At 46.3% G+C, this 24,557-nt stretch overlaps 1 protein-coding gene across 1 annotated transcript in view; it reads right to left on the bottom strand.

The window, feature by feature from the left end:
- The window catches only part of PPP1R12A (protein phosphatase 1 regulatory subunit 12A), a 152,420-nt gene that overhangs the window by 5,762 nt on the left and 122,101 nt on the right, over positions 1-24,557 (bottom strand). The window contains exons 15-24 of the mRNA XM_054173838.1: positions 23,120-23,210; positions 21,162-21,359; positions 20,128-20,290; positions 16,685-16,803; positions 15,605-15,670; positions 11,452-11,468; positions 9,283-9,391; positions 8,222-8,326; positions 7,353-7,400; positions 3,909-3,959 (exon numbers count right to left, since the gene is read on the bottom strand). Of these exons, the coding sequence (XP_054029813.1) occupies positions 3,909-3,959; positions 7,353-7,400; positions 8,222-8,326; positions 9,283-9,391; positions 11,452-11,468; positions 15,605-15,670; positions 16,685-16,803; positions 20,128-20,290; positions 21,162-21,359; positions 23,120-23,210 (967 nt within the window). The remainder of the gene's footprint in view (positions 1-3,908; positions 3,960-7,352; positions 7,401-8,221; positions 8,327-9,282; positions 9,392-11,451; positions 11,469-15,604; positions 15,671-16,684; positions 16,804-20,127; positions 20,291-21,161; positions 21,360-23,119; positions 23,211-24,557) is intronic.

The raw sequence follows: 24,557 nt of genomic DNA, 5'->3' as shown, positions 1-24,557 counted from the left end.
ATCCAGCACAGGTCACACAGGAACACAGCCAGATGGGGCCTGAAAGCCTCCAGAGAAGGAGACCTCTTTGGGCAGCCTGTTCCAGTGCTCTGTGAGCCTCCCAGTGAAGAAGTTGTTCCTCATGTTGAGGTGTGTGCTGGAGTTTCTATCCATTGCCCCTTGTCCTATCCCAGGGTGCAAGTGAGCAGAGCCTGTGCCCTCCCTCTTGCTCCCCCAGCCCTCAGATATTGATAAACATTAAATCTCCTCTCAGTCTTCTGTTCTCCAGACTGTACAGCCTCAGGGCTCTCAGCCTCTCCTCACCAGGTAGTGCTCAGTCCCCTCAGCATCCTCATAGCCCTCCCTTGGACTCTCTCCAGCAGCTCCCTGTCCCTCCTGATCTGGGGAGCCCAGAACTGTATCAAATTCTGGATGCAGTAAGAAAGCTCAGTCCTTAACTTCGCTTTGTTAGAAAACTAGAGGCCAACGAGGGAGTGACTTCAGCGTATCCTAGGGCACACTCAAATCCCTGCAGTTGTTGCTAGGGTTGTGCCATGCCAAAGGCCTCCTGGATCAGGGCCAATTTATTCTCAAGTAAGCCAAGCCAAGCTTCTGTGCTAAGGAGGCCAAGAGCAGACCACACCAAGGACACCTGCGGGCCGGACCCCACACCTCATGCTTTAGCCACACTTCCAGGACCGAGCAGCAGTAAGTCAGTTTCTGACACACACACACACACAAGTGTTAATAGTAAAATTCTACCCAAGCACAAACTGGATGTCAGCACCTGCCTGGCTACACAAAGGAGAGGCAGAAATTACAAGTCCACAGAGCGCAGTTGCCTACAGGACCCTGACAGCTTGGCAAGCACTCGGGTCAAGGCCCTATTCTCAGTCACCAGTCGCTCATTTATGTGTCTCAAGGACTGAATCTGCTTTATTTGTTGCAGGTTCTGCAGGAATCAAAGAAATAGAGGAGTGAAAACAAGAAAAAGAAACCCCACCACCCCCCACCCCACCCCCCATGTACACTGTGTTTAAAAGAAGTAGAGAGGAGCAGAACTGAAAGAAAAGTGAGAAGAGAGTTTGGAGTCGATAAGTCACTGTGAAAGGAAAGTATCAAACAAGTGGCACATTCTTGAAGAGCAATCTAAGAAGCAGCAGTGATTAGTCACAGCTTTCCAAAACAGCTCAGGATACATTAACAATGAGAGCTATTCCTGGAATTCTTTGCTTAACATCCTAATTGCCCCAAGCAAATCTCCTATTCAAAAGCCTGTAAATAATGGCACGTTTAACATATGCTTTTAAACCGCAGGTTAACAAACCATGGGAAGAGCATTTCAGCTGGGCTCCAAAGCTTTCACAGGGTGCTCACTGAAAGGGAGCTTTTGGAAGGAGGCATTACACTTGCATTCTCTGTTGCTCCTGAGAGCCCAGCCTTCCCTAAGCAGGAATTTGCAGGCTGATGACAGAAGCTCACCTCCTGCCTTCCACTCTCAGACACAACTATTCTTCCTCTACCATAGTTTAGTTTCTACGTTATTTCACCTCTAAAGACACCCCCCCCAAGGAATCACTGTGCACAGTCTCTTGGTTTGAGTCCAAGAGAGCTGGAGGCACCGTGGTTGCCTTCTGCCTACCTCTGCCTGTCCCCTTCAATGATTTCAACAGAACTTCATGCAGGCGTTTTAGCAGAAAGCGTCTGGAAGTTAATGCCACTTCCAAGCACCAGAGGGAGCTGAGAAATGAGCTTCAAAGGAAGTCTTTTAGCAAGCAGCAACACTCCCTCCTGTGCACTTTCTGCTGTGGGTAGCTTTATGTCCTGCCCAGGGAGGTGGTGGAGTCCCCAAGCCTGAATGTGTGTAAAGGTGGTTTGGATGCGGTGCTTGGGGAGATGGTTTAGAGGTGACCCTTGTAGAGTAGGGCTCTGGGTTGGACTTGGTGATCCTGAGGGTCTTTTCCAACCTGAATGTTCCTGTGATTCTGTGACAAAGTGTCAAAATAGTGGTGGTGGTCCTTTAAAATTTTGGAATGCAGAAGTATTTTCTATTTCATCATCTTCTGCAGGCTTTCTGCTTCGATCCTGTCGGTTTGGTTAGCTCTCTTCAACTACTGTATTGAAGGACAGAACACAAAACAAATCTGCCAAATTTCTCACCCTTCTTAATCCTATCAGAGGACTGAACACTGCTAAACTAGGAAATGAGCCAATCAGATCCTGGGCTGCAGCAAGAGAAGTGTGGCCAGCAGGTCAAGGGAGGGGATTCTCCCCCTCTGCTCAGCTCTGGTGAGACCCCACCTGGAGTACTGCGTCCAGTTCTGGAGCCCCTAATACAAGAGGGATCTGGAGGTGCTGGAAGGTGTCCAGAGAAGGGCCATGAGGATGAGCAGAGGGCTGGAGCACCTCTCCTGTGAGGACAGACTGAAAGAGTTGGGGCTGTTCAGTCTGGAGAAGAGAAGGCTCCCAGGTGACCTAATTGTGGCCTTCCAGTATCTGAAGGGGGCTACAAGAAGGCTGGGGAGGGACCTTCAAGATCATCATGTCCAACCTATCATCCAACACCACCTAATCAACTAAACCATGACACCAAGCACCCCATCAAGTCTCCTCCTCAACACCTCCAATGATGGTGACTCCACCACCTCCCTGGGCAGCCCATTCCAGGGGAGGTGGTGGAGTCAGCATCATTGGAGGTGTTCAGGTGTGTGTGGTTGCTGTCTTGGGGCCCTTCGTCCCCCAGAGGGGAGGAGGGGGCAACCTGTGCAAACTGTTAAACCCTCTGTGTGTGTGTGTGTGTGTGTGTGTATATATATATGTGTAAACACACTCTGTACAGGTTTATTGCCTTTTATACTGTTATATTTAGTTTCTTTTGTAAATACAATTCCATTTTTAATTCCATTTTTACTGCCAAGTTCTGAGTGTGGTGAGATTTGCTCTCTGGGGCAGATTTCTTGGTTGCATGGTTTAGTTGATTGGGTGGTGTTGGATGATAGGTTGGATGTGATGATCTTGAAGGTCTCTTCCAACCTGGTCTGGTCTATTCTATTCTATTCTATTCCATTCCATTCCATTCCATTCCATTCTCAAGAAAATAAGTTCCTGGGGGGATCTAATTCAACCCATAACACCTATTCAGTTATATGCTACCATTACAGTTCATGAACTATAGTGTATCATGTAAGAATCACAGCCTGCAATCCCATCTTATTAGACTGAGAAACCTTTTCACTTCAACCATTTCTGAATGTTCCTTGCCAGCCACTCACTGTGTTGTAGAAGGAGAAGTTTCATCACCTTGTTAGAAGTTCTGGGTCTGCTTATGCTGGTGTAAAAACTTCACTACAAGCTGTATCACAGTACCACAGTACATGACAGGTTTGAAGGGACCTCCAGAGATCAAGTCCAACCCCACCTCTGCCAGAGCGGGGTCAGCCAGGGTAGTCTGCACAGGAATGCATCCAGGTGGCTTTGGAATGTGTCCAGAGAAGGAGACTCCACAACCTCTCTGGGCAGCCTGCTCCAGGGCTCTGTCACCCTCACTGGAAAGAAGTTTCTCCTCATGCTTTGCTGAAACCTTCTCTGGTCAAGTTTGTCTCCATTGTTCCTTGGCTTATTGCTGTGCACCACCCAAAAGAGCTTGGCTCCCTCCCCACGACCCCCCACCCCTCAGCTATTGACAGACATTGATCAGATTCCTCTCAGCCTTCTCCTCCAGACTAAACAGCCCCAGGGCTCTCAGTCTCTCTTCACAGGGGAGATGCTCAAGCCCCCTAAGCATCCCCGTGGCTATATGACTGAAGTGAATTTGAACTGCAGTGTAACTGAGTTCTCTTCTGATGAGCTTACAGGGACCAACATCACTGTTTACCGGCACGGTTATGCATCTCGTTATTCACAGCTTTAACGTGCAAGAGTTTACTTACTTTCAGTTCCTCTTCCATTTCAGATATCCTTCTTTCTAGAGCTCTTTTTTCCTAAATCAGAAGATGCATGTTAACACTGAACAACACCCATTCACAAACAATTCAACATTGCTGCTTGGCAAGACTGTGGCATCAGTGAAAATACTTCAAGTTTCACAGGTCATACAACCAAAAGCGTAGTGTGGACAGGACACTCGTGATGGCAGTGCTAGAAATTTTGTCAACAGGGACTTTTTAAGGTCTGAGGAGGAAGAGAGAGAGAAATTTACATCAAGCCCTAAAAGCAAATGTAACCCCTTCCTTGGCACAAATTGAAGCTTACTGCAACTACCATTTCTTTGGGTGCATTTTTTTTCCCCACGAGCTAAGTTTCCCTAGCAGCTTGGGTGTACAAGAAATGCAGAAAATCATCAGAAACAAACAAGACTCTTGAAAAAACCCCAAGCACCAAAGGGCTGAAACACCTGTCTGAGCTCAGTGGGGTCTGTCCACGCCACAAACTGCAAGGTGGGTGCAAGATCCATCCACATTCCCATTGCAGGGGTTCGTCTGCACACCAAAGAAACCCAGCTACGTGATTTATCGCCTGCTCACGGAGCATGTCCTGAGTATTTTCTGCATTTCTAGTTCAGTTTTATTCACCCCCCACACCCCCTTTTTTTTTTTCTCTCCTCTCTTTTTTTTTCCTCCAATTTTACCTGAGAAGCAGGAGAAATTATCCTTTGCAGAGAACTTCAGGGTGTTTGGATTGCACTCATTACAATACCTGAGCCAGAGCTCACCGGGAAGGTAGCTGAGGGCGTTTTGTACACTGTGCTGCAGGCTGCAGTGCAGACACAGGTTTGTAGCTGTCAATGGGGTTACTCTGTTCAAACCTAGCTTTCAACACATCTGCCAGAGGAATGAGCTAATGCAATAGACTTGGGAGGGTTTACAGCCCATTGCTTTGCTGTCCTGTCTCAGACAACGCGGTTGGGTCTCATTTAAAAGCAGCTGCAGCTGTCAGTAGGTCTACATTCAGACTTTTCCAAAGTGTGAGAGGCAAAAGCAGCAGATTGTTGCAAAGTGGCCATAGGCATCTGCATACAAGAGTGCTGTGCAAAGAGCAAGCAGCATGGACTGAAGTGTGTAAAACTTTGGTTAGATCATACCGCCCAGGAGATACTGACTCTTGCCGGTCACCTTTCAGATACAAATCATTTGCATTTAGTTTCATCACAGTGCACTCACCTCCCCACATTTCCCCAGTTTAGAAAACAATGTTAAAGCTTTGTCCAAGTAATAGATTACTGCAGTTCTAAGTCCTCAAGTCCTTCAATCTTTTCCCATACTGGTGCTGACTGATAGTAATGGGCATGGACAGCAAGCACCAGAAGTTAACTGCAGTAAGCAAGTGACTGACAAAGACCCCCGTGTCACCTGACACCACTGGGAATTGCATCAGTTACCTACAAGCTCTGCAGGACAACAAATACTGTCAGTGCTGTTATCATAAGCAGGATTTGACACTTCCTGCCATCACCAAGGGATAAATGATCACATAAATCCCAAGCCTTCACACGGTTGGAAATCATTAGTGTCCTTACGATGCATTTGCTTAACTAGGACACTGAGCTGCTCTGAAAAGAAGTTTAAAGTGATGAAATCCAAGGAACATTTCCTAAACCCTGGGTGAATTCTTTTAGCCATACAGCATTACCACTGCCTTTATGCTTTAATACTGATGCATTCAGGAAAGGTAACATTTTGCTGTTGGGCTGAATGCCTTTAGGGAAACATAAAGAAGGCAAAAATGTCTGCTACAGGCAACTGCTTTGATGCAAGGGCCTGCCCTGGGAAGAAACAAAGCAGTCATTTCAAACTGAAATAATACCTAGCTCTGCAGCACTGCATGGCACCCACACAATCCTGGATATAGCTGCATCTATGAAATAATTAGATGCCCTCTTGGGTGGCCTTGATAACACCCAGGAAACCAATTAAAGCTGCTGATGAAACTTGTCGACTCATGAAATCACTGTCTGCAGCAGGAGGGCAGAAAAATCAAGGAGAAAGAGATGCTAAAAGGCCACTGCAGTTATAAGGAGAGATTAAGATAACAGTCTCTGCCCTCATGAGACCCCACCTGGAGTACTGCATCCAATTCTGGTGCCTCCAGCACTAAGAGGAACACAGAATGATGAGGGGCAACAGCTTTAAGCTTGAGGAGGGTAGACTTAGATTGGATATTAGGAAGAAATTCTTTACAGTGAGGGTAGTGAGACACTGGAACAGGGTGTGTGCAAGTCCCCTCCCTGGGGGTGTGTTCAAGGCAAGCCTAGATGAGGCCCTGAACAACCTGACCTAGTGGAAGGTGTCCCTGCCCATGGCAGGGGGGTTGGAACTAGATGATCTTTAAGGTGCCTTCCAACCCAAACCACTCAATGCATCTACGAACTTCAGGAAGTCTCTAACAGTATTTCTGCAACTCCAGGTACTCCTGCAAAACCCACCAAGTTTTAGTTTATACAGCAGGCAGGTTTGTAGAACTAAACATTCTTCCAGGCTTCAAATACTGGAAAGTAAACACAAAGGGGTAGTCCATGTGATGTTTGCTAACTAGATACACCATGTCACTTATTACTGTCCAAGGTAATTTAGTTGCCTTCCTGCTGAAGTGTCTTGTGCCATTCCAGGATCAGGGGAGGAGAAAGCAACAGGTAGCCAATACCAGAACAAAAACCAATGTAATTTACATTGCTCTGGAACTAAACTTGTATAGGGATTGATTTGAAACCAGCCTAAAATCATCACATGTCCAGCTTCTGAAATGACTCCTGTAGCCTGCCTCACAGACGGATTCACTACGCGACTCCCTTCCCACTCAGTTCGGGTTTGTTTCTGACCCTTCTTCTACCACTGCTTACTCATTCTTCCCCTCCACCCCAGTATCATATTCCCTCTGGAGAAATTTACAGTACAAGGGAAGAGACAGATTAATTTTGTATCATCAGCAGGTTTAAGGTCTCCTTGCAGTGAGGCAGAAAGTGCTACTTCACTGCCAACAACAACTAGCAGAATGACAGGAGTGCTTCTGGAAAGCTCTGAGGAAATGAAAGTCTTAGACTCTTGGAAATGTATTAGAAGCTGAGGCACTCTGAACCTACCCTCTGGAGTGCCAGCATTGTTTTGGATGAGTTAGAACAAGTGGCAGACTCCTGGAGGACAGTGGGCTTTGGAACCTGATTATCACCAACCAACAGGCAACCTGAAGGCAATTCCTGAGACTAATTCCATCTCACAACTGATTGCCAACTTGAAACCTAAAATCCCCAAACCTTCTGCAAAAATGCAAGTTACAAGAAAGGCTTCTGCTCCCACCTAAACAGATCCAAGCCAGGAGTTGCAAAACAAAATAAATCAAAGCCTGAGCTGGAGTGCTTGAGATCTCTGGCAGAAACTCACCCTTTTCTCCATTTCCAAGAGCGACCTGTCGGCAAATCTTTCTTGTCTCTGGAACACAGAATTGATAAGGACATTGCCACTTAAGCAACACAAACCAGAGGGAAACCAACTCAACTGGGTCATTTAGCATTCTGCCTTAAAGCCTGCTCAGGGAGGTAACACTAACATAAAGAATCAAGAATGAGCTAGATGTATCTCACACTTCCTCTGTGACTATCCTTGTGTGATTTTATTCACCACACAGCCTTTAGCAAACAGCAGCACTGGCAAATGCAGCGCTTCCAGCTGAAAGTAAACAACTTTTAAATGCACTGAACTGATGTCTAACATGGGAGACACTCAAGTACAAGTAAGCCATAGCAATTGTGATCTGAGAACAACAAAACACTGTTTCTACAGCAATTTCAGACTAATTTAACTTGTGTGTATGCCACACTAATTTAACAGTGTGCAGCACTGTTATCTGCCAGCAGTTACCTGTAACTACAGTACACTATTTGCTCTTCAGTGCCAAGATTAAGCTATCTAAGCAGCCAGGAAAGAGCTGTCAAGCTATGCCAGCAGGTTCCTGAATTAGCCAAGCCCAACTGACAGTTGGAATAATAAGAATAACAGTGTAGAAAGTGTTTACCCCTACCCTGCAGAGAAGCTTCAGGTACATGCTGGCAAGGACCACTACTACTTAAATGAGCAGGAGGCAGTCTCAGCCATTTTATTTGCAGCTGAAGACCAGAATCCTGTGTTCTTTTCTCTTGATAAACAGAGATGTACCCTGATGCCTGTCAGAGGGCTCCCCATAGCCTGGGATGTTTCTAGTTTGCCACCTGCTTTGCCACCCAAGGACATGCCTCGCTTTGTTTTATACAAACCTGAGTGGTCTTCTCCAACTGTAGCTTGAGATCTGTAAGTTCCATGTTGGTATCATGTAACTGTGCTTTGAGTTTCTCATTTTCAGCTAGAATCTGTTCATAAAGCTAAGAGAAAACAGTCAGTTTTATAAAGTGCTACAGCAGAATTCAGTGAGCTTAGCTGAAAAATGTCAGTGCCACGACTGAGCTGCATGTCAAATGAACAAACACCTTCACAGTCTACAAAGTCAATGACAGATTTTGAAGATGTTTAGAACAAGCAAGCACTGTAAAACACACCCTCTTACCAAATGTTTTCAGAAACAAACAGCTTTGCATAGGGAGCACACAACTTGCCCTGCTTGCATTCGAAAAAGAATAACCCCTCCCCCCGTTTTTTGCTTCAGACTTGACAGATCAGACACCACAGTCAACTTTCTGACAAACTCCCCCTCTACCTTAAAGCAAGGTCTAAAGGAATGTTGACACTGGAAGCATGTGATCTGGAAAGCACATTAAATTGAAGGCCTTACAGATACACAAAGCAGTTTCAGTGACACAACGAACGTGTGTCATTACAAACAATGGATCCTGGCTCTCCTGGATTTCTCCCTTGTGGGTTCTCTGAAGCTGGGTTTTGTAACCTGCATTTCCACCCACTGTAGTGAGTGCTCTGCTCCTCCCATCAGCTAAACTGCCTTAAGCAGATTTTAGACTCACAGAATGGTCCAGGCTGGAAGGGACCTCCAGAGCTCATCCAGTCCGACCTCCCCACACTCAGCAGGGACATCCCCAACTGGATCAGGCTGCCCAGGGCCTCCTCCAGCCTCACCCTGAAGATCTCCAGGGAAGGAGCCTCAACCACTTCCCTGGGCAACCTGTGCCAGTCTTCCACCACCCCCACAGGAAAGAACTTGTTCCTAACATCCAATCTAAAGAGCAGATTAAGATTGGATGTCGGGAAGAAGTTCTTTACCACAAGGGTGGTGGAATACTGGAACTGTGATGCAACGCGAGGCTACAACCAGACAATTTATGACACTAAAGTCCTATTTTCACACCAGAATAGTCAGCTCAGATACCTTCTTAAAATCAGTGCTATCTTCTTTTTCTAGTCTACTGCAGTGTGACTGCCCCTGCGCGGAGTCAAAACGTTCACCTGAAGACATGCTGAGGGATCCGGTGTCATACCTGCAAAAGAAAAGGGCCCCTTTGAATCTGTCTGGGTGTTCAAACTGAGACCACTCACTTCATCCAGGATGGTGAGCTTGCTGTGACCCATCTGAAAACAGCCAAGTGCAACCACAGGTTTCAGTTAAAGGCACTGCCTTTTCATTCCATCCACCTGTAAGTTTTCACGTTCCCTCAACGCTTCAGGGCTCCCTTGGGAAAAGATTTGCAGATCGCTCAGCCCAGTGAGTAGCTGCCTTGTGTGCAAAGGAACTCAGCCACAATTTAAAAATGTAGCATTAAAGCAAATAGCTACAGATCTTAAAGGACTTCATGTTAAAGACCACCTATTAAAAAATATCTCTCTTGATCTCTCTGTCTCTATCTCTGTCTCTCTGTGTCTCTCTCTGTCTCTCTCTCTCTCTCTGTCTCTATCTCTCTCTCCATCTGTCTTTATCTCTCTCTCTGTCTCTGTCTCTCTGTACGTGTCTCTATCTATCTGTCTCTCTCTCTGTCTCTGTGTCTCTACTCTATTTCCCTCCATCTGTCTTTATCTGTCTCTCTCTCTGTCTCTGTGTCTCCATCTCTGTCTCTCTTTACCTGTCTCTCTCTACCTGTCTCTCTCAGTCTCTGTCTCTATCTGTCTCTATCTCTGTCTCTCTCTCTGTCTCTCTCTCTGTCTCTATCTCCGTCTCTCTCTTTGTCTCTATCTCTCTCTGTCTCTATCTCTGTCTCTACCTCTGTCTCTCTTTACCTGTCTCTCTCTACCTGTCTCTGTCTCTCTCAGTCTCTCTGTCTCTATCTCTATCTCTATCTCTATCTCTATCTCTATCTCTATCTCTATCTCTATCTCTATCTCTATCTCTGTCTCTCTCTCTCTGTCCCTACCTGTCTGTATCTCTGGCTCTCTCAGCCTCTCTCTCTCTCTCTGTCTCTCTCTCTGTCTCTCTCTATATCTCTGTCTCTACCTGTCTCTATCTCTGGCTCTCTCAGCCTCTCTATCTGTCTCTCTCTCTCTCTGTCTCTATCTCTGTCTCTACCTCTGTCTCTCTTTACCTGTCTCTCTCTACCTGTCTCTGTCTCTCTCAGTCTCTCTGTCTCTATCTCTATCTCTGTCTCTCTCTCTCTCTGTCCCTACCTGTCTGTATCTCTGGCTCTCTCAGCCTCTCTCTCTCTCTCTGTCTCTATCTCTGTCTCTCTCTATATCTCTATCTGTCTCTACCTGTCTCTATCTCTGGCTCTCTCAGCCTCTCTCTCTGTCTCTATCTCTCTCTGTCTCTATCTCTGTCTCTACCTCTGTCTCTCTTTACCTGTCTCTCTCTGTCTCTGTCTCTCTCTACCTGTCTCTGTCTCTAGCTCTATCTCTGTCTCTCTCTCTCTCTATCTGTCTCTACCTGTCTCTATCTCTGGCTCTCTCAGCCTCTCTATCTCTCTCTCTCTCTGTCTCTATCTCTATCTGTCTCTACCTGTCTCTATCTCTGGCTCTCTCCCTGTCTTTACCTCTATCTGTCTCTATCTCTATGTCTCTCTCTCTCTGTGCCTCTCTGTCTCTCTCCATCTGTCTTTATCTCTCTCTGTGTGTGTCTCTCTCTCTGTCTCTCTCTCTCTGTCTCTTTCAGCCTTTGTACCTTTTGTGTTTAATTTACTTTTGTAAACAGTATCTCACTTTAGCCTCCAATTCAGTGTGAGTGTGGTTATTCACTCCCTTGGGGTAAAGCCCTTCTGTCCTCAGCCTGCGCTGTTTGGGCTCAAACCACGACAAAGAGGGGCAACAAAGAAGAACGCTTGCGCAAGAATTCTGTAGCGAATGGTGCTGCATCCACTGTGCCCTAGAAAATGCCCAACCTGCCTTCAGCATGCTGCAAACACTTAGCCCAGTGCACTCCTCAGAATGGAGCATCCCACCCACACGTGGCAGAAAACAGTCAGCAGTGTAACTACACAGTTTCACTAACGCCTTCTGAAGCTCAACCCTTCTACCACCAGGGTTAAGTTCAATCTGTATCTGTCCAGCAATAACTTCAAATGAGAATATGCAAGCAAAAGCTGTAACCATGCAAATGTGTTTAAGTTGCACATACCTTGAAAGGCTCTCACTCTGAATTGGGGAGGGGTAAAAAGAGAGAAGAAGAAGAGAAGATCAGGTTAGTAATTAACACATGTAACAACCTCTACACAGTATAGCTGAACAGTTCTGTTAAATGCTTCCCAACAGTACACAGTATCTGAACACTGTCAAGTTTCAACGTTGTTATGTCTGAAACAGGAAAGAAATATGTGCTAGAGTGTGCTTGCCAAAGTGTGGTTTACAAGGATGCTAACGTCCCACTCTGGAATTCCTAAACACTGGCATCATTTCAGCGGTTGGTGCATTCTGCCATTTGCCTGCCTGTTATCAAAGGTGTTCCCTGAACTCCCTGTTCCTTCCTCCACTTCTTGAACATAAAATCATAGAACTGTCAGGGTTGGAAGGGACCTCAAGGATCATCCAGTTCCAAGCCCCCTGCCATGGCCAGGGACACCTCACACTACAGCAGGCTGCTCACAGCCACATCCAGCCTGGCTGCAAAAACCTCCAGGCATGAGGCTTCCACCACCTCCCTGGGCAGCCTGTGCCAGTCTCTCACCACCCTCATGGGGAACAACTTCTTCCTAACATCCAATCTCAATCTACCCATTTCCAGTTGGTACCCATTTCTAGTTCAGTGCCTGGGCAGCATCAAAAGATGCAGCAGATCCAGAGAGGTGATTCTGCCTCTTTGCTCTGCTCTGCTGAGACCTCACCTGGAGTACTGTGTGCAGCTCTGGAGCCCTCAATATAGAATCATAGAATCAATAAGGTATCACAGTATCACCAAGGTTGGAAGAGACCTCAAAGATCATCCAGTCCAATCTGTCACCCAACACCTCATGACTACTAAACCATGGCACCAAGTGCCACGTCCAATCCCCTCTTGAACACCTCCAGGGACAGTGACTCCACCACCTCCCTGGGCAGCACATTCCAATGGTGAACGACTCTCTCGGTGAAGAACTTTCTGCTCACCTCGAGCCTGAAAGGACATGGACCTGATGGAGAGGGTCCAGAGGAGATCCACAAGAATGATCAAGGGGTTGGAGCACCTCTGCTACAAGGACAGGCTGAGGGAGCTGGGGGTGTTCAGCCTGGAGGAGAGAAGGCTCCAGGCAGACCGAAGAGCAGCCTGCCAGTACCTGAAGGGGGCTACAGGAAGGATGGAGAGAGACTGTTTGCAAAGGCCTGCAGGGACAGGACCAGGGGCAATGGCTTCAAGCTGGAGAAGAGCAGATTGAGATTGGATGTGAGGAACAAGTTCTTTCCTATGAGGGTGGTGGAACACTGGCACAGGTTTCCCAGGGAGGTGGTTCAGGCTCCTTCCCTGGAGATCTTCCAGGTGAGGCTGGAGGAGGCCCTGGGCAGCCTGATCTAGTTGGGGATGTCCCTGCTGAGTGTGGGGAGGTCGGACTGGATGAGCCTTGGAGGTCCCTTCTGGCCCAGACCATTCTATGGTTCTACAATTATTGCATGTTTAACTAAGACAGGTGTGAGGTGACAGAACCCCACCACCTAAACAATGACCACCACTTGCTTCTCACCTCAAGGAAACGGAGGAAGTTTTGTACAGAAAGCCTTGAAGGCATGCTGTATGCTAAGCAGGTCCTTTTAACCTTCAGCTACAATCTAGGGCAGCCACCACAAGGAAGTAAACCACTCCTGCATTATTTCTCAGCAGCTGCTCTTTCTAAAGGTTGTTTTTCTTTGCTCCTAGTGGACTCCCCAGGGTGCTGTGGGAATGTGCAAATCTCCCAGCTCTCTATTCCCCTGCTGCACTGACGCCTCCCAAATGGAAACTCAAGGAGTTACACACAGACCATCTGAGGAGCAACATTTTCCAGCCACACACAGGGAGACAACAAATGAGCTGGTGAGGGAAGACAGCACTAATTGCTAGAGGCAGGAAAACATTCCCATCCTCCTGGCTGAGGCTGGGAACATGAGAAGCTGGAAAAGGTCTCTGTGATCTTTGGAAAGCTAAGCAGCAGCAGTTTCCGTTCCCTGAAAGCTGTGCAGCCCTGCTGCTGCTGCTGCTCAAGCACCACCCAGCCTCCACACCTCACTGGAAGAGCAGCACATTTCTCAAGCACACAGCTGCTCTTGCTCCCCTCACTTTTCACAGAACAGCTTTTGGGGGGATTTTTTCCAGCATGGTCTTTACTCTATTCTCTTCCTTCATCTGCCCTTCAATTTCTGGTAGCTCAGCTCAGTCATCATTTTTGCCATTAAAAAAATAGACATGCATAAGGCTTGAGAAGAAATGATGCCAGTAATTTAGAGCAGCTTCCAGTGCCTGAAGGGGGCTACAGGAGAGCTGGGGAGGGGCTCTTTGCAAGGGCTTGTAGTGATAGGACAAGGGGCAATAATTTCAAGCTGGAAGAGTGGAGATTTGGATTGGATATTAGGAAGAAATTCTTTACAGTGAAGGGTGGTGAGATACTGGAACAGGTTGCCCAGGATGCCCCCACCCTGGAGGTGTTGAAGGCTGTGGTTAGATGGGGCCCAGAGCAACCTGGACCAGTGGAAGATATCCCTGCCTATGGCAGGGGGTTGGAGCTGGATGATCTTTAAGGCCTCTTCCAACTGAAACCATTCCATGAATCTATGACATCAGTTCTACACTTCTCCACCATCACACCCCAACACATCCATCCTTTTAATCCTAGCTCATGCTCTTCATTTTGGGCCTGATTTTAAACTATTTCCCTCCAGTTTTATCAAAGTCTAATTCCATCAGAAGCACCACACACAGGTTCTACCAGAATGGAATCTGGAGTCACTGCAGATCTAAGGATAAACGACACGTACTACTGGCAGGAAAGAAAATAACTATGCTTGGTCATGGGACATGGAAGTAAAAACGCAGCAATGCAGAATGGTTCCACATGAATGCCTTAACTATTTGAGGAATGTGCAATGGAAGCTTTTGCAAAAAGGAGAGAAACATCACTTGAGCTTTATTCCTTAAGAGTGAACCTGATTCAGCAGTCTTTTACTCCAGGGTATTGGTCCATAAGAGATACACCCTGCTACACCATTTTACAGGACATATTAAGTTACTGCTTCCCTTTTCTCCCCTCTTCCTCACACAGTCACAACCCATTCTGTTTATAAGGATTTTTCCCATCAAACTCAATGGATTACACTGTTTTCCACTGGCTGTTTAACATAACTAACAATACTGAGTTGGAATGTTCAGAAACCCATTTGCACAGGACCACAGGATGTGAGGGGTTGGAAGGGACCTCCAGAGATCATCAAGTCCAACCCCCTGCCAGAGCAGGACCGTAGAATCTAGTGGAGATCACACAGGAATGCATCCAGATGGGTCTGGAAAGTCTCCAGAGAAAGAGACTCCACAGCCTCTCTGGGCAGCCTGCTCCAGGGCTCTGTGACCCTCCCAGTGAAGAAGTTCCTCCTCACGTTGAGGTGGAACCTCCTGTGCTGGAGTTTCTATCCATTGCCCCTTGTCTTATCCCAGGGTGCAAGAGCCTGTGCCCTCCCTCTTGCCCCCCAGCCCTCAGATATTGATGGAGATTGATCAGATCCCCTCTCAGTCTTCTCCTCTCCAGACTAAACAGCCCCAGGGCTCTCAGCCTCTCCTCATAGGGCAGCGCTCCAGCCCCAGTCTCCTCAATGGAGAGATCAGGTACACTGTGCTCTTTGACTTTCAATGCTTGCATTACATTAGCTTCTCATATTCTTTGTTAATTACATTATTGATAGCACTGGGGTTAACATGAAAAGGTTTTCATTAGTGTGCATAAGTCACTGGACATCATCTATCTGAAAATACCAGTACAGGTGGAAGAAAGACTTTTGCAAGGTACAAACTGAAAGCTTCCTCCAGCAGCTTCCTGCAATGTGCCCCTGACCCACATGTCAGAAATTTCACCTGCATGCTGTGGATGCTAATTCTACACAATCAGAATGGAAGACAAACCCAACTGTGTTAACCACTGCTACTCTGTTAAACATGGTTACTAATGCCTGCAAAGGAAATGGCACCGAGTCACGGCCACAAATGACCAACCAGAAAGCACTCCTGAGAGCTCTACCCTGTGCCCTTTTCCAACTGCACCCCACAGCCACACAAATTTTACATTCCAAATGGATCTGGTAGCCAGGCAATACAGTAGTTAGTGGGGATTTTTAATTACCTGAGTTTCTTTTTTGTTTGTTCCTTCTTCTGAATCAGACTGGTGCTCCTGCTCGTTTTCATCGCTCTGGTGGAAGAAGTGGGAGAGGAAAAATAACTGAGCTGCTGAAAGCTCACTGAGATCTTCAGGCATTGGAGACTTCTGCTACTGAAAATGCTAAGAGCAGCAAAATTCCACCTAACTAAAATGAGAACATGTTGGATGTATGATGAAAACCCTCAAACAAGTACATTTTCAGTACCAGGAGGAGAGGAAACAGAACTCTGCACCTGGCCCACAAACATCTTGCTTTTACAGAACTGCATACTGATCCTATGTCAAAGAAGAAGGAAACACCAGCTGCAGCCCCTTGAACCTGAAAGCAGTTTCTTCACTTTTTAGTACATGGCTGCCTGTGAAGTGCCACATCACTCTAGGCCATTGGGATGTGCTGCCCAGGGAGGTGGTGGAGTCCCCATCCCTGAAGGTGTTCAAAAAGGGACTGGATGTGGCACTTGGAGCCATGGTTTAGTTGTCATGAGGTGTAGGGTGACAGGTTGGACTTGATGATCTCTGACCATTGGAATGTGCTGCTCAGGGAGGTGGTGGAGTCCCCATCCCTGGAGGTGTTCAAAAAGGGACTGGATGTGGCACTTGGAGCCATGGTTTAGTTGTCATGAGGTGTTGGGTGACAGGTTGGACTTGATGATCTCTGAGGTCTTTTCCAACCTTATCGATTCTATGACTATGACCTTTGGTATACATGCAATAAAAACAACTAAATAAAGAGTTGTTCACTGATTATGTTTTCCTTAGATGATGGTTCATGGCTCTCAAGTCATGATTACAGTATTCTAGAATTCCTTTGAGCATTATCAACATAACTTGGGAACCAATTTTGCTTTTGCTTTTGGAATCCTCTTGACAGAGAAGAAGAGAGTAAGTAACTCGAACTGTCTTCTGCCAGAGTAATTAGTTCTAAACTATTAAACTGCCAGAGTAATTATTCTAAACTATTCCCTGTTTTAAGACTACATCATGCACATTCCATATTGCTAGAAGCTAAGGCTGTCACATCAGCAGGAGCAGTTTTTCACTTACATCTTGAGTCCAAAAAGAAACTCCTGTAGATCGCCGTTTTTCTCTTGGTCTCCTCCTTTCCCTTATGGACTTGGGCTGGGACTTATCTTCTTCCTTTTCTTCCTCTCTTTTGCCCCCTTCTGTCAATAACAAGTTTCTTATTAAGGTCAATATGACACAACCTAATTTTCTGATTTATTTTCTAACAAAGAATTCTCAGTCTTTACAGAGCTTGTGATTTGGGTTTTTTTTAACCTGGAATAATTTCACTAAAGTATTTCTTACCACAGACAGGGTTTGCTGTAATATACATTTCTCTAATACAGCTCTAATATGCTGTGAAATATTGCTGCAGGACTTGAACAGCAACTGCAAAATGCTACTTTCACAGGCTCACAGGATGTCAGGGGTTGGAAGGGATCTCCAGAGATGACAGAATCCAACCCCACTGCCAGAGAAGGAGCAGAGAATCCAGCACAGGTCACACAGGAGTGCATCCAGAAAGGGCTGGAAAGTCTCCAGAGAAAGAGACTTCACAACCTCTCTGGGCAGCCTGTTCCAGTGCTCCATGACTCTCACAATAAAGAAGTTCCTCCTCATGTAGAGGTGGAACCTCCTGAGCTGGAGTTTCTATCCACTTCCCCTTGTCCAATCACAGGGTGCAACTGAGCAGAGTCTGTCCCCTCCCACCTGACACCCAGCCCTCAGACATTGATAGATATTGATCAGATCCCCTCTCAGCATTCTCTTAAGATTAAACAGCCCCAGGGCTCTCAGTCTCTCCTCATAGGAGATGTTCAAGTCCCCCAGTCATCCTCACAGATCTCCATTGGACTCTCTCCAGCAGAACCCTGTCCCTCGTGAACTGGGGAGCCCAAAACTGGATGCCACATGCCAGGTGAGGTCTCACCAGGGCAGAGTAGATGGGGGGGAAAACCTCCTTAGCCCTGCTGGCCACACTTTTCTTGCTGCACCCCAGGATCCCTTTGGCCCTCTAGGCCACAAAGGGTACATTGCTGTCCCATGCAGATCCTGCTGTGCACCAGGACTCCCAGGTCAGCCCCCTAACCCAACTGTTTCCACCTAACAGTAGTACACTACGAATACACTGCACACTTCAAATTCTACTTCCAAGCACCTGCCTCAGCAGATGTACAAAAGCACAAAGTAAGACAAGGCAATTCTTCACCATTCTCCATCAAACAGGCTTTTTTTCCTTTTGCTTACATCAACTATTCAGTATTAAAACCCCCAAACTTCTAAAACTCTCAAGTCCTCTTCAGAGTCCCCCTTTTCATCACAGCCCAGCTGCACCTCTGCTCCAAGGAAGAACAACAGTGGAATCTCCTAGATTAAAGAAATGCTGTAGTGCTGACTTCCTCTTTCTTGAAACAGAAAAGGCATTGCAGTGTTAAAGTGACATAGTATCTCAAGGTTTTGTTTGCTCCCCTATATGCTTGCAGGTAATCTGTACCCAACAAGCCCTGCAAAACCAAAACCCTTGCCCAAACCACAGTTCTTTGCCTATCATCATGCAGCCTATTCAGTCTGCTGTTCTCTTATAAAACAAACCAACCACAGATTTGAGTTCAGCTGGAAGCATCACTGGTAACTTTGCCATCACTGAGACTTCAGAGGTAAAGAAACGTGTTACTATGAAGCAAGAGTCAAACAGAAAAGGGAAACCCAAATGTTCATGATGAACATACACCTTTCCTAATTAAACAGATGGTGATGTGGCCATCTAAGCTGTGTGCCTCCAAAAAAAACCCACCAACAAAAGAAGCCCCAAAGCTGAGCCCTCCAGAGTGGCCAGCCCAATGGGTGGACACAGGCAATAGTCTGTTTCTGCCCATAAATCCTGCACCCTGGCTGCAAAGTTATTGTCTCTCTCTTTCTTCCCTCTCTGATCCCATGGGAGAGAGACCCTCTCTTATCTGGTACCAGTGGGGGAGTATGCCAGGCCTCTTTGGCCTGAGTAACCTTTCTTTCCTGTGTAATCTTGGCCTATTTAGGCCTAATGCCAGGGTAAAAAGGTAGGGGACAGGTCAGGCCTGGACAGCCTGAAACCACCCTAGCAATGGGGAGTGGGGGAAGAAAGAGCCCTGAGGTCTTTGGTGAACCCCAGGTGGGGAGAAGGGAAGTGTTTGGGTTTTGATCTAGAGTTCACTTGTGTGCAAAGCTTAGACTGAGGATTTCCTCTGAGCTTTGTATGCTTTGCTGTGCTCACCCCTATGCTTTGTAGTTTGTGTAGTACATGAATTGCTTTTCCATTGAAACTTTCCATTGCTATCCAATCCATTGGTGTGAGCCTGATTCTGTTGCCCCCCTTTGGGAGCAATGGAGCAATCTGTCCCACTCCGAACTAGATGATTTTGTCCCTGGGCTTTCAGATGGGAATGTATTTCTCCTCCTGAAGTCATAATTTGAAAACAACAACACAACCAACCCTGCTGTATCAGTATTCACCCCTGACAACAGCTTCCATAGAACAGTCTAGACAGAGGTTCCTACAGTAAGCATGTATTTCTGAAGAAGCTTAATGCAAATTTCAGTCCATGTTAGGTCAGAGGGGAAAACTGACTCAGCATATCCCTGAAGCTTGGCCCCAACATCTCCCTCAGAAAACACCAGCCCAGGGACCATGGCAATACTGCTACACAACTCCTGGAGATTTGCATCAATGGGTGATTTAATCTGATCCCTTCTATAACAAAATTATGGATTTCAATCAGTAGTTCTATCCAAGGTGCTGATCAGTGCAGTCTTTGGGAGACTCCCAAGTCATGCCAAGACTGTGGCATGCCTCTGAGAGAGAACAGATGACAGCATGCCAACAGCCTCCTCCTTTGACAGGCTATTAATCAGGCACAACACACTGAGAACTACAGCAGGTGAATCACATTTGAAATGAGGGCAAAAAAACTCTGCTGACATCAGAGGAAAGCATTTTTCTGCCCCCTGAATCACACATCTCATCCTCATCTGAAGATTACATAAACTAAGTATCCAGAAGCATGGTTCCATCAAATACTCTTCTAAATATCCTCTTCCCTTTGTTTCCAGCTGCTCATGAAACTCTGAGAGGTCCTTAAAGCATTAAATCACCATTCTAATCCTTGAGTGCAGAAGGACTGAATCAACACCTCAGCTACTCATCAGTTGTTCAATCAAGTAAGAAATCCTCCTCAACACCTACAAGTGTTTATACTCTGACATCTGCTATTTTACTTCTAGCTGTTTCACACTAACTGCATACCAAATGCCTGCAAAACACTGAGCACAGAAAACTTTTTGCCCCCTCCAAATGTTTTGTAACTTCTTACAGAGGATGGGAGTAAGGCACATCCCCAGTGGCCTCCCTGCCACGGTACTGCATCCCAGCTGGCCTTACCTTTAGGAAGGTAAGCTGCCCTGTGTCAGCTAAAGGAAGAAGAAAGAAGGCTTCACAAGCATCCCCCTACCTCTCTCACTCTCCTTCGTTCCGCTCCGGGAATAGGCAGATGTGATACCTATAAGGCTGTTTGGTCTGTTCAGCTGACTTGAAGTGGAAAGAGAGCTAGTGGTGGTGGAGAGCGAAGAGGTGGATGATGATGAAGTTGAAGCTGGTCTGTAGCGGTGGTAAGGCTGTTCAGCAAAACACATCACAATTAATTTCATACAGTCAGAGAATTGTCAGGGCTGGAAGGGACCTCAAGGAGCATCCAGTTCCAACCCCTCTGCCATGGCCAGGGACACCTCACACTACAGCAGGTTGCTCACAGCTGCATCCAGCCAGGCCTTCAAAGCCTCCAGGCATGAGGCTTCCACCACCTCCCTGGGCAACCTGTGCCAGTGCCTCACTACCTTCATGGGGAAGAAATTCTTCCTAACATCCAATCTCAATCTACCCATTTGTAGTTTTGCTCCATTCCCCCCAGTCCTATCACTCCCTGACACCCTCAAAAGTCCCTCCCCAGCTTTCTTGTAGCCCCCTTCAGATACTGGAAGGCCACAAGAAGGTCTCCTGGGAACCTTCTCTTCTCCAGACTGAACAGCTCCAACTCCCTCAGTCTGTCTCTACAGCAGAGCAGCTCCAGCCCTCTGCTCATCCTCATGGCCCTTCTCTGGACATGTTCCAGCCCCTCCAGATCCTTCCTGTGACAGGGGCTCCAGAACTGGACAGAGTACTCCAGGTGTGGTCTCACCAGAGCAGAGCAGAAGGGGAGAATCCCCTCGCTGGCCCTGCTGGCCACACTTCTCTTGCTGCAGCCCAGGCTCTGGTTGGCTTTCTGCGCTGCAAGTGCTCACTGCTGGCTGCTGTTGAGTTTCTCATCCCCCAGCACCCCCAAGTCCTTTTCTTCAGGGCTGCTCTCAAGCCAGTTTACCAAGATTAAATGATGCTTTAAAATTTAAATGTAGAAAGAGTTCTTGTAGTTGTACCAACATTAAAACACTACATTTGGAGTTAAGATTCGTGTGATTTCTCTACCTAAAAAGGACCCATCATGAAAAATACCTCTTCAACAGTTCGGGAGTATCTTTGTCTATAATCATCATCTTTAGTTTCAGATTCTTTCTTCTCTTCTTGTTTTTCTTTGTCCTGTTTTTCTTTCTCCTCTTTCTCTTTCTCTTCATTTTCCTGCTCTCTGGTTCGCGTGGGACGACTTCTTCCCATAGTTTTCTCCGCCTCCTGAAGGTCTGTCAGCGTTACACCCTGCAAAGGCAGCAGGCAGCAGACAACTTTTCAGTGCATCACTCACATGAATGTAGAGGACCACATTCTATAAACAACAGATTTTGAAGAGAAAAATTGAGCTGAAGAAAAAGCCTAACCACTTAGAAACCAGTTTCACCTAGATGCTCTCCTGGAATCAAACATCCCTCTTTGACTAGTGGTAAATGTTTGCTGCAGTGCCTTCTACTGCAGATTCTCCAGCAGCACCCTAGTGAGTTGGTTTAGGACATTCCAGATCACGGAGAATATGATTTAGAAATCACTTCAGGACCCCCTAGATCCTTCCAGTTATCATCATAAGGGTAGTAAACATTTTGGAAAGAGCCCTCCAAAAGTCTGACGGTTACCAAATGTCCAGGAACGGTGATACTTCACAAATCACTCACTGCAGCTGGACTTCCCCTCAACAACACAAAAACAAATGGCACCAACAGGACCAGGGAAAGCTGCCACCCAGTCTGCATTTCCTTGTTACTCTGTGGCTGAAAAACATGCTCAGAAAGCAAACAGTTCTCTGAAGAGAACTGCGTTTTTGTAGCTTACTGAGACACTGCTCCAAACACCTCAAACCCTTTTCTTCAAAGCCAGCTTTGCAGCTTGATCAGTTAGTTATTTCTTGGCTGATTTCCTCCCCCCCCTCCTTGTATTGATAAGGTTTTAATAAACCAGTTCCTGGCAGCTTCTTTTCTGTGAATACCCCATGGCTGGCCTGTGGTTTGACCATCTCTCAGGGCTCTGGATTATTAATCAGGAGGTGAAATAGAACTCCAGGATGTTGTATGAAGCAGAAATAGCTGAGGGGTTTAAAACTGCAAAGATTTGAAAGCAACATCAGCACACAATATAAAGAGTCAGCCTTAAAGCAGACAAAGATTATTGCTAGAGTATTTCTTTTATTGCTAGAGTATTTCTTTGTGCTGTTTCATCCAGAGGCTACTTGCTAATTATCATCAGTTTGTCAGCAGACACAGGAAGACACACTGCAGGGGAGAGTGGTTGGCAATTGCTCCACCACCCAAAAAGAGTTCAAGTACTGGCTGGAGATAATCGATTTGGCTACTGTCACATCCATGTTAGGATTGCCCTGGCTGCAATTCAGTGGGGGAAAAACCCACCAAATACTCCAGTATGTAAACTGAGAGTAAAGCTGAAAGGAGACCTGCAGCCAGGTTCAAGGTTAACAGCAAGTTACAAAAGTCTCTTCCTCACAGAAATGAGGCTGGATGCATTTTCTTTTTTCCTATGCCATGGATCTTATTAGCTACCCACACATTGGCTAGCTCAATCATGGTTATCTTCGATAGCCTACACACAGAAAGAGAGACTCAGAAATGGAAGCAAACACAGCATGCTAGGCTCATTGCTCAAATATTAAATCTTCAGCCAGAAAATCATAGCCATAAAAAAATTAATTACAGGCATAAATACTACCTTACTTCAGAGAATAAAACATTTTACCATGAGGAAATCAAAATCCTCCTTTCAGTGGAGATGTTTGTGCTTTCAAATGTAGATTAAAGTCATTCTTCAGTGACCATTAAAAAACCAGCTTTCAGTACACACTGAAGGATCTTAAAGCTTTTAGGGAAGAAAAGGGAAAGCAAGCAGCTCTGTTTCATTTGGTACAAGTTCTTTTACACCATGAATTTAGAGTTTTACTGGGAAACAGAAATGCCACTGTGCTCAGAGAGCTACAGGAGTATGATTCCATGCATGCAGAAGAGTTAATACAACTGTACCTGTGTAGATCTTCTAGACTGTCTTGCTTGCCTAGATCTAGCTTTTCTTTGGGATTCTGACTCTTCATCCCGTACTGGAGTGAGGTATGATCTGAAGAGTTAATTACAAACAAGATTGTCAAGCAGTAATTTTGGTACAAATGTATGAAATGGTCAGAAAACCTCCCCAGCAACATGTAAAACCAGAACAGAAGAAAACTTTGAACTACATAGGATGGATTACTTTTTACACACTTCATCCTCCTCACTGATCTGTGACCAAGGTAGCACCCTCAGAACTCAAAATCATAGAATCATAGAGTTGTCAGAGTCGGAAGGGAACTCAAGGATCAGCCAGTTCAAACCCCCCTGCCATGGCCAGGGACACCTCACACTACAGCAGGTTGCTCACAGCCACATCCAGCCTGGCTGCAAAAACCTCCAGGCATGAGGCTTCCACCACCTCCCTGGACAACCTGTGTCAGTCTCTCACCACCCTCATGGGGAACAACTTCTTCCTAACATCCAATCTCAATCTACCCATTTCTAGTTGGTTTTTTTTTTCAGTTGCCCCCAGTCCTGTCACTCCCTGACACCCTCACAAGTCCCTCCCCAGCTTTCTTGTAGCCCCCTTCAGATCCTGGAAGGCTACAATTAGGTCTCCTGGGAGCCTTCTCTTCTCCAGATTGAACAGCCCTAACTCTCTCAGTCTGTTTCCAGAGCAGAGCAGCTCCAGCCCTCTGCTCATCCTCGTGGCCCTTCTCTGGACACCTTCCAGCACCTCCAGATCCTTCCTGGAACAGAGGCTCCAGAACTGGACACAGAGTTCCAGGTGTGGTCTCAGCAGAGTGGAGCAGAGTGGGGGAAAATCCCCTCCCTGGCCCTGCTGGCCACACTTCTCTTGCTGCAGCCCTGGATACAGTTGGCTTTCTGGGCTGCAAGTGCACACTGGCAAATAAAATACACAGTGTTTTCCTGCTTAGATTTTTAAAACCATTTTCTCTAAATATAACTTCTTTTTTTGTTTGTTTTGGTGTTTTAGTGACCTACTGACATAGGGGTAGAAGATCACAGAGATTCACACAAGTGCATCTCTCTACATAAATATGTCTGTGCAGTAACACTTAGCTTGCAGACCTTTAGAAAAAGCTAAATCTGCTGCTAATTCACAGAGCCACAGAATCACCAAGGTTGGAAGAGACCTCAAAGATCATCAAGTCCAACCTGTCACCATAGACTAGACTAGACTAGACTAAATAGAATAGAATAGACCTTCAAGATCATCGTGTCCAACCTATCATCCAACACCACCTAATTAACTAAACCATGGCACCAAGCACCCTATCAAGTCTCCTCCTGAACACCTCCAATGATGGTGACTCTACCATCTCCCCGTGCAGCCCATTCCAATGGGCAATCACTCTGTGTAGAATTTCTTCCTAACCTCCAGCCTAAACCT

Source organism: Dryobates pubescens, chromosome 27 (genome assembly GCF_014839835.1).
Source record: "Dryobates pubescens isolate bDryPub1 chromosome 27, bDryPub1.pri, whole genome shotgun sequence".
Lineage (NCBI taxonomy): Eukaryota > Metazoa > Chordata > Aves > Piciformes > Picidae > Dryobates > Dryobates pubescens.
Note: the sequence above shows the minus strand (reverse complement) of the source record. Positions and strands in the feature narration are given on the sequence as shown.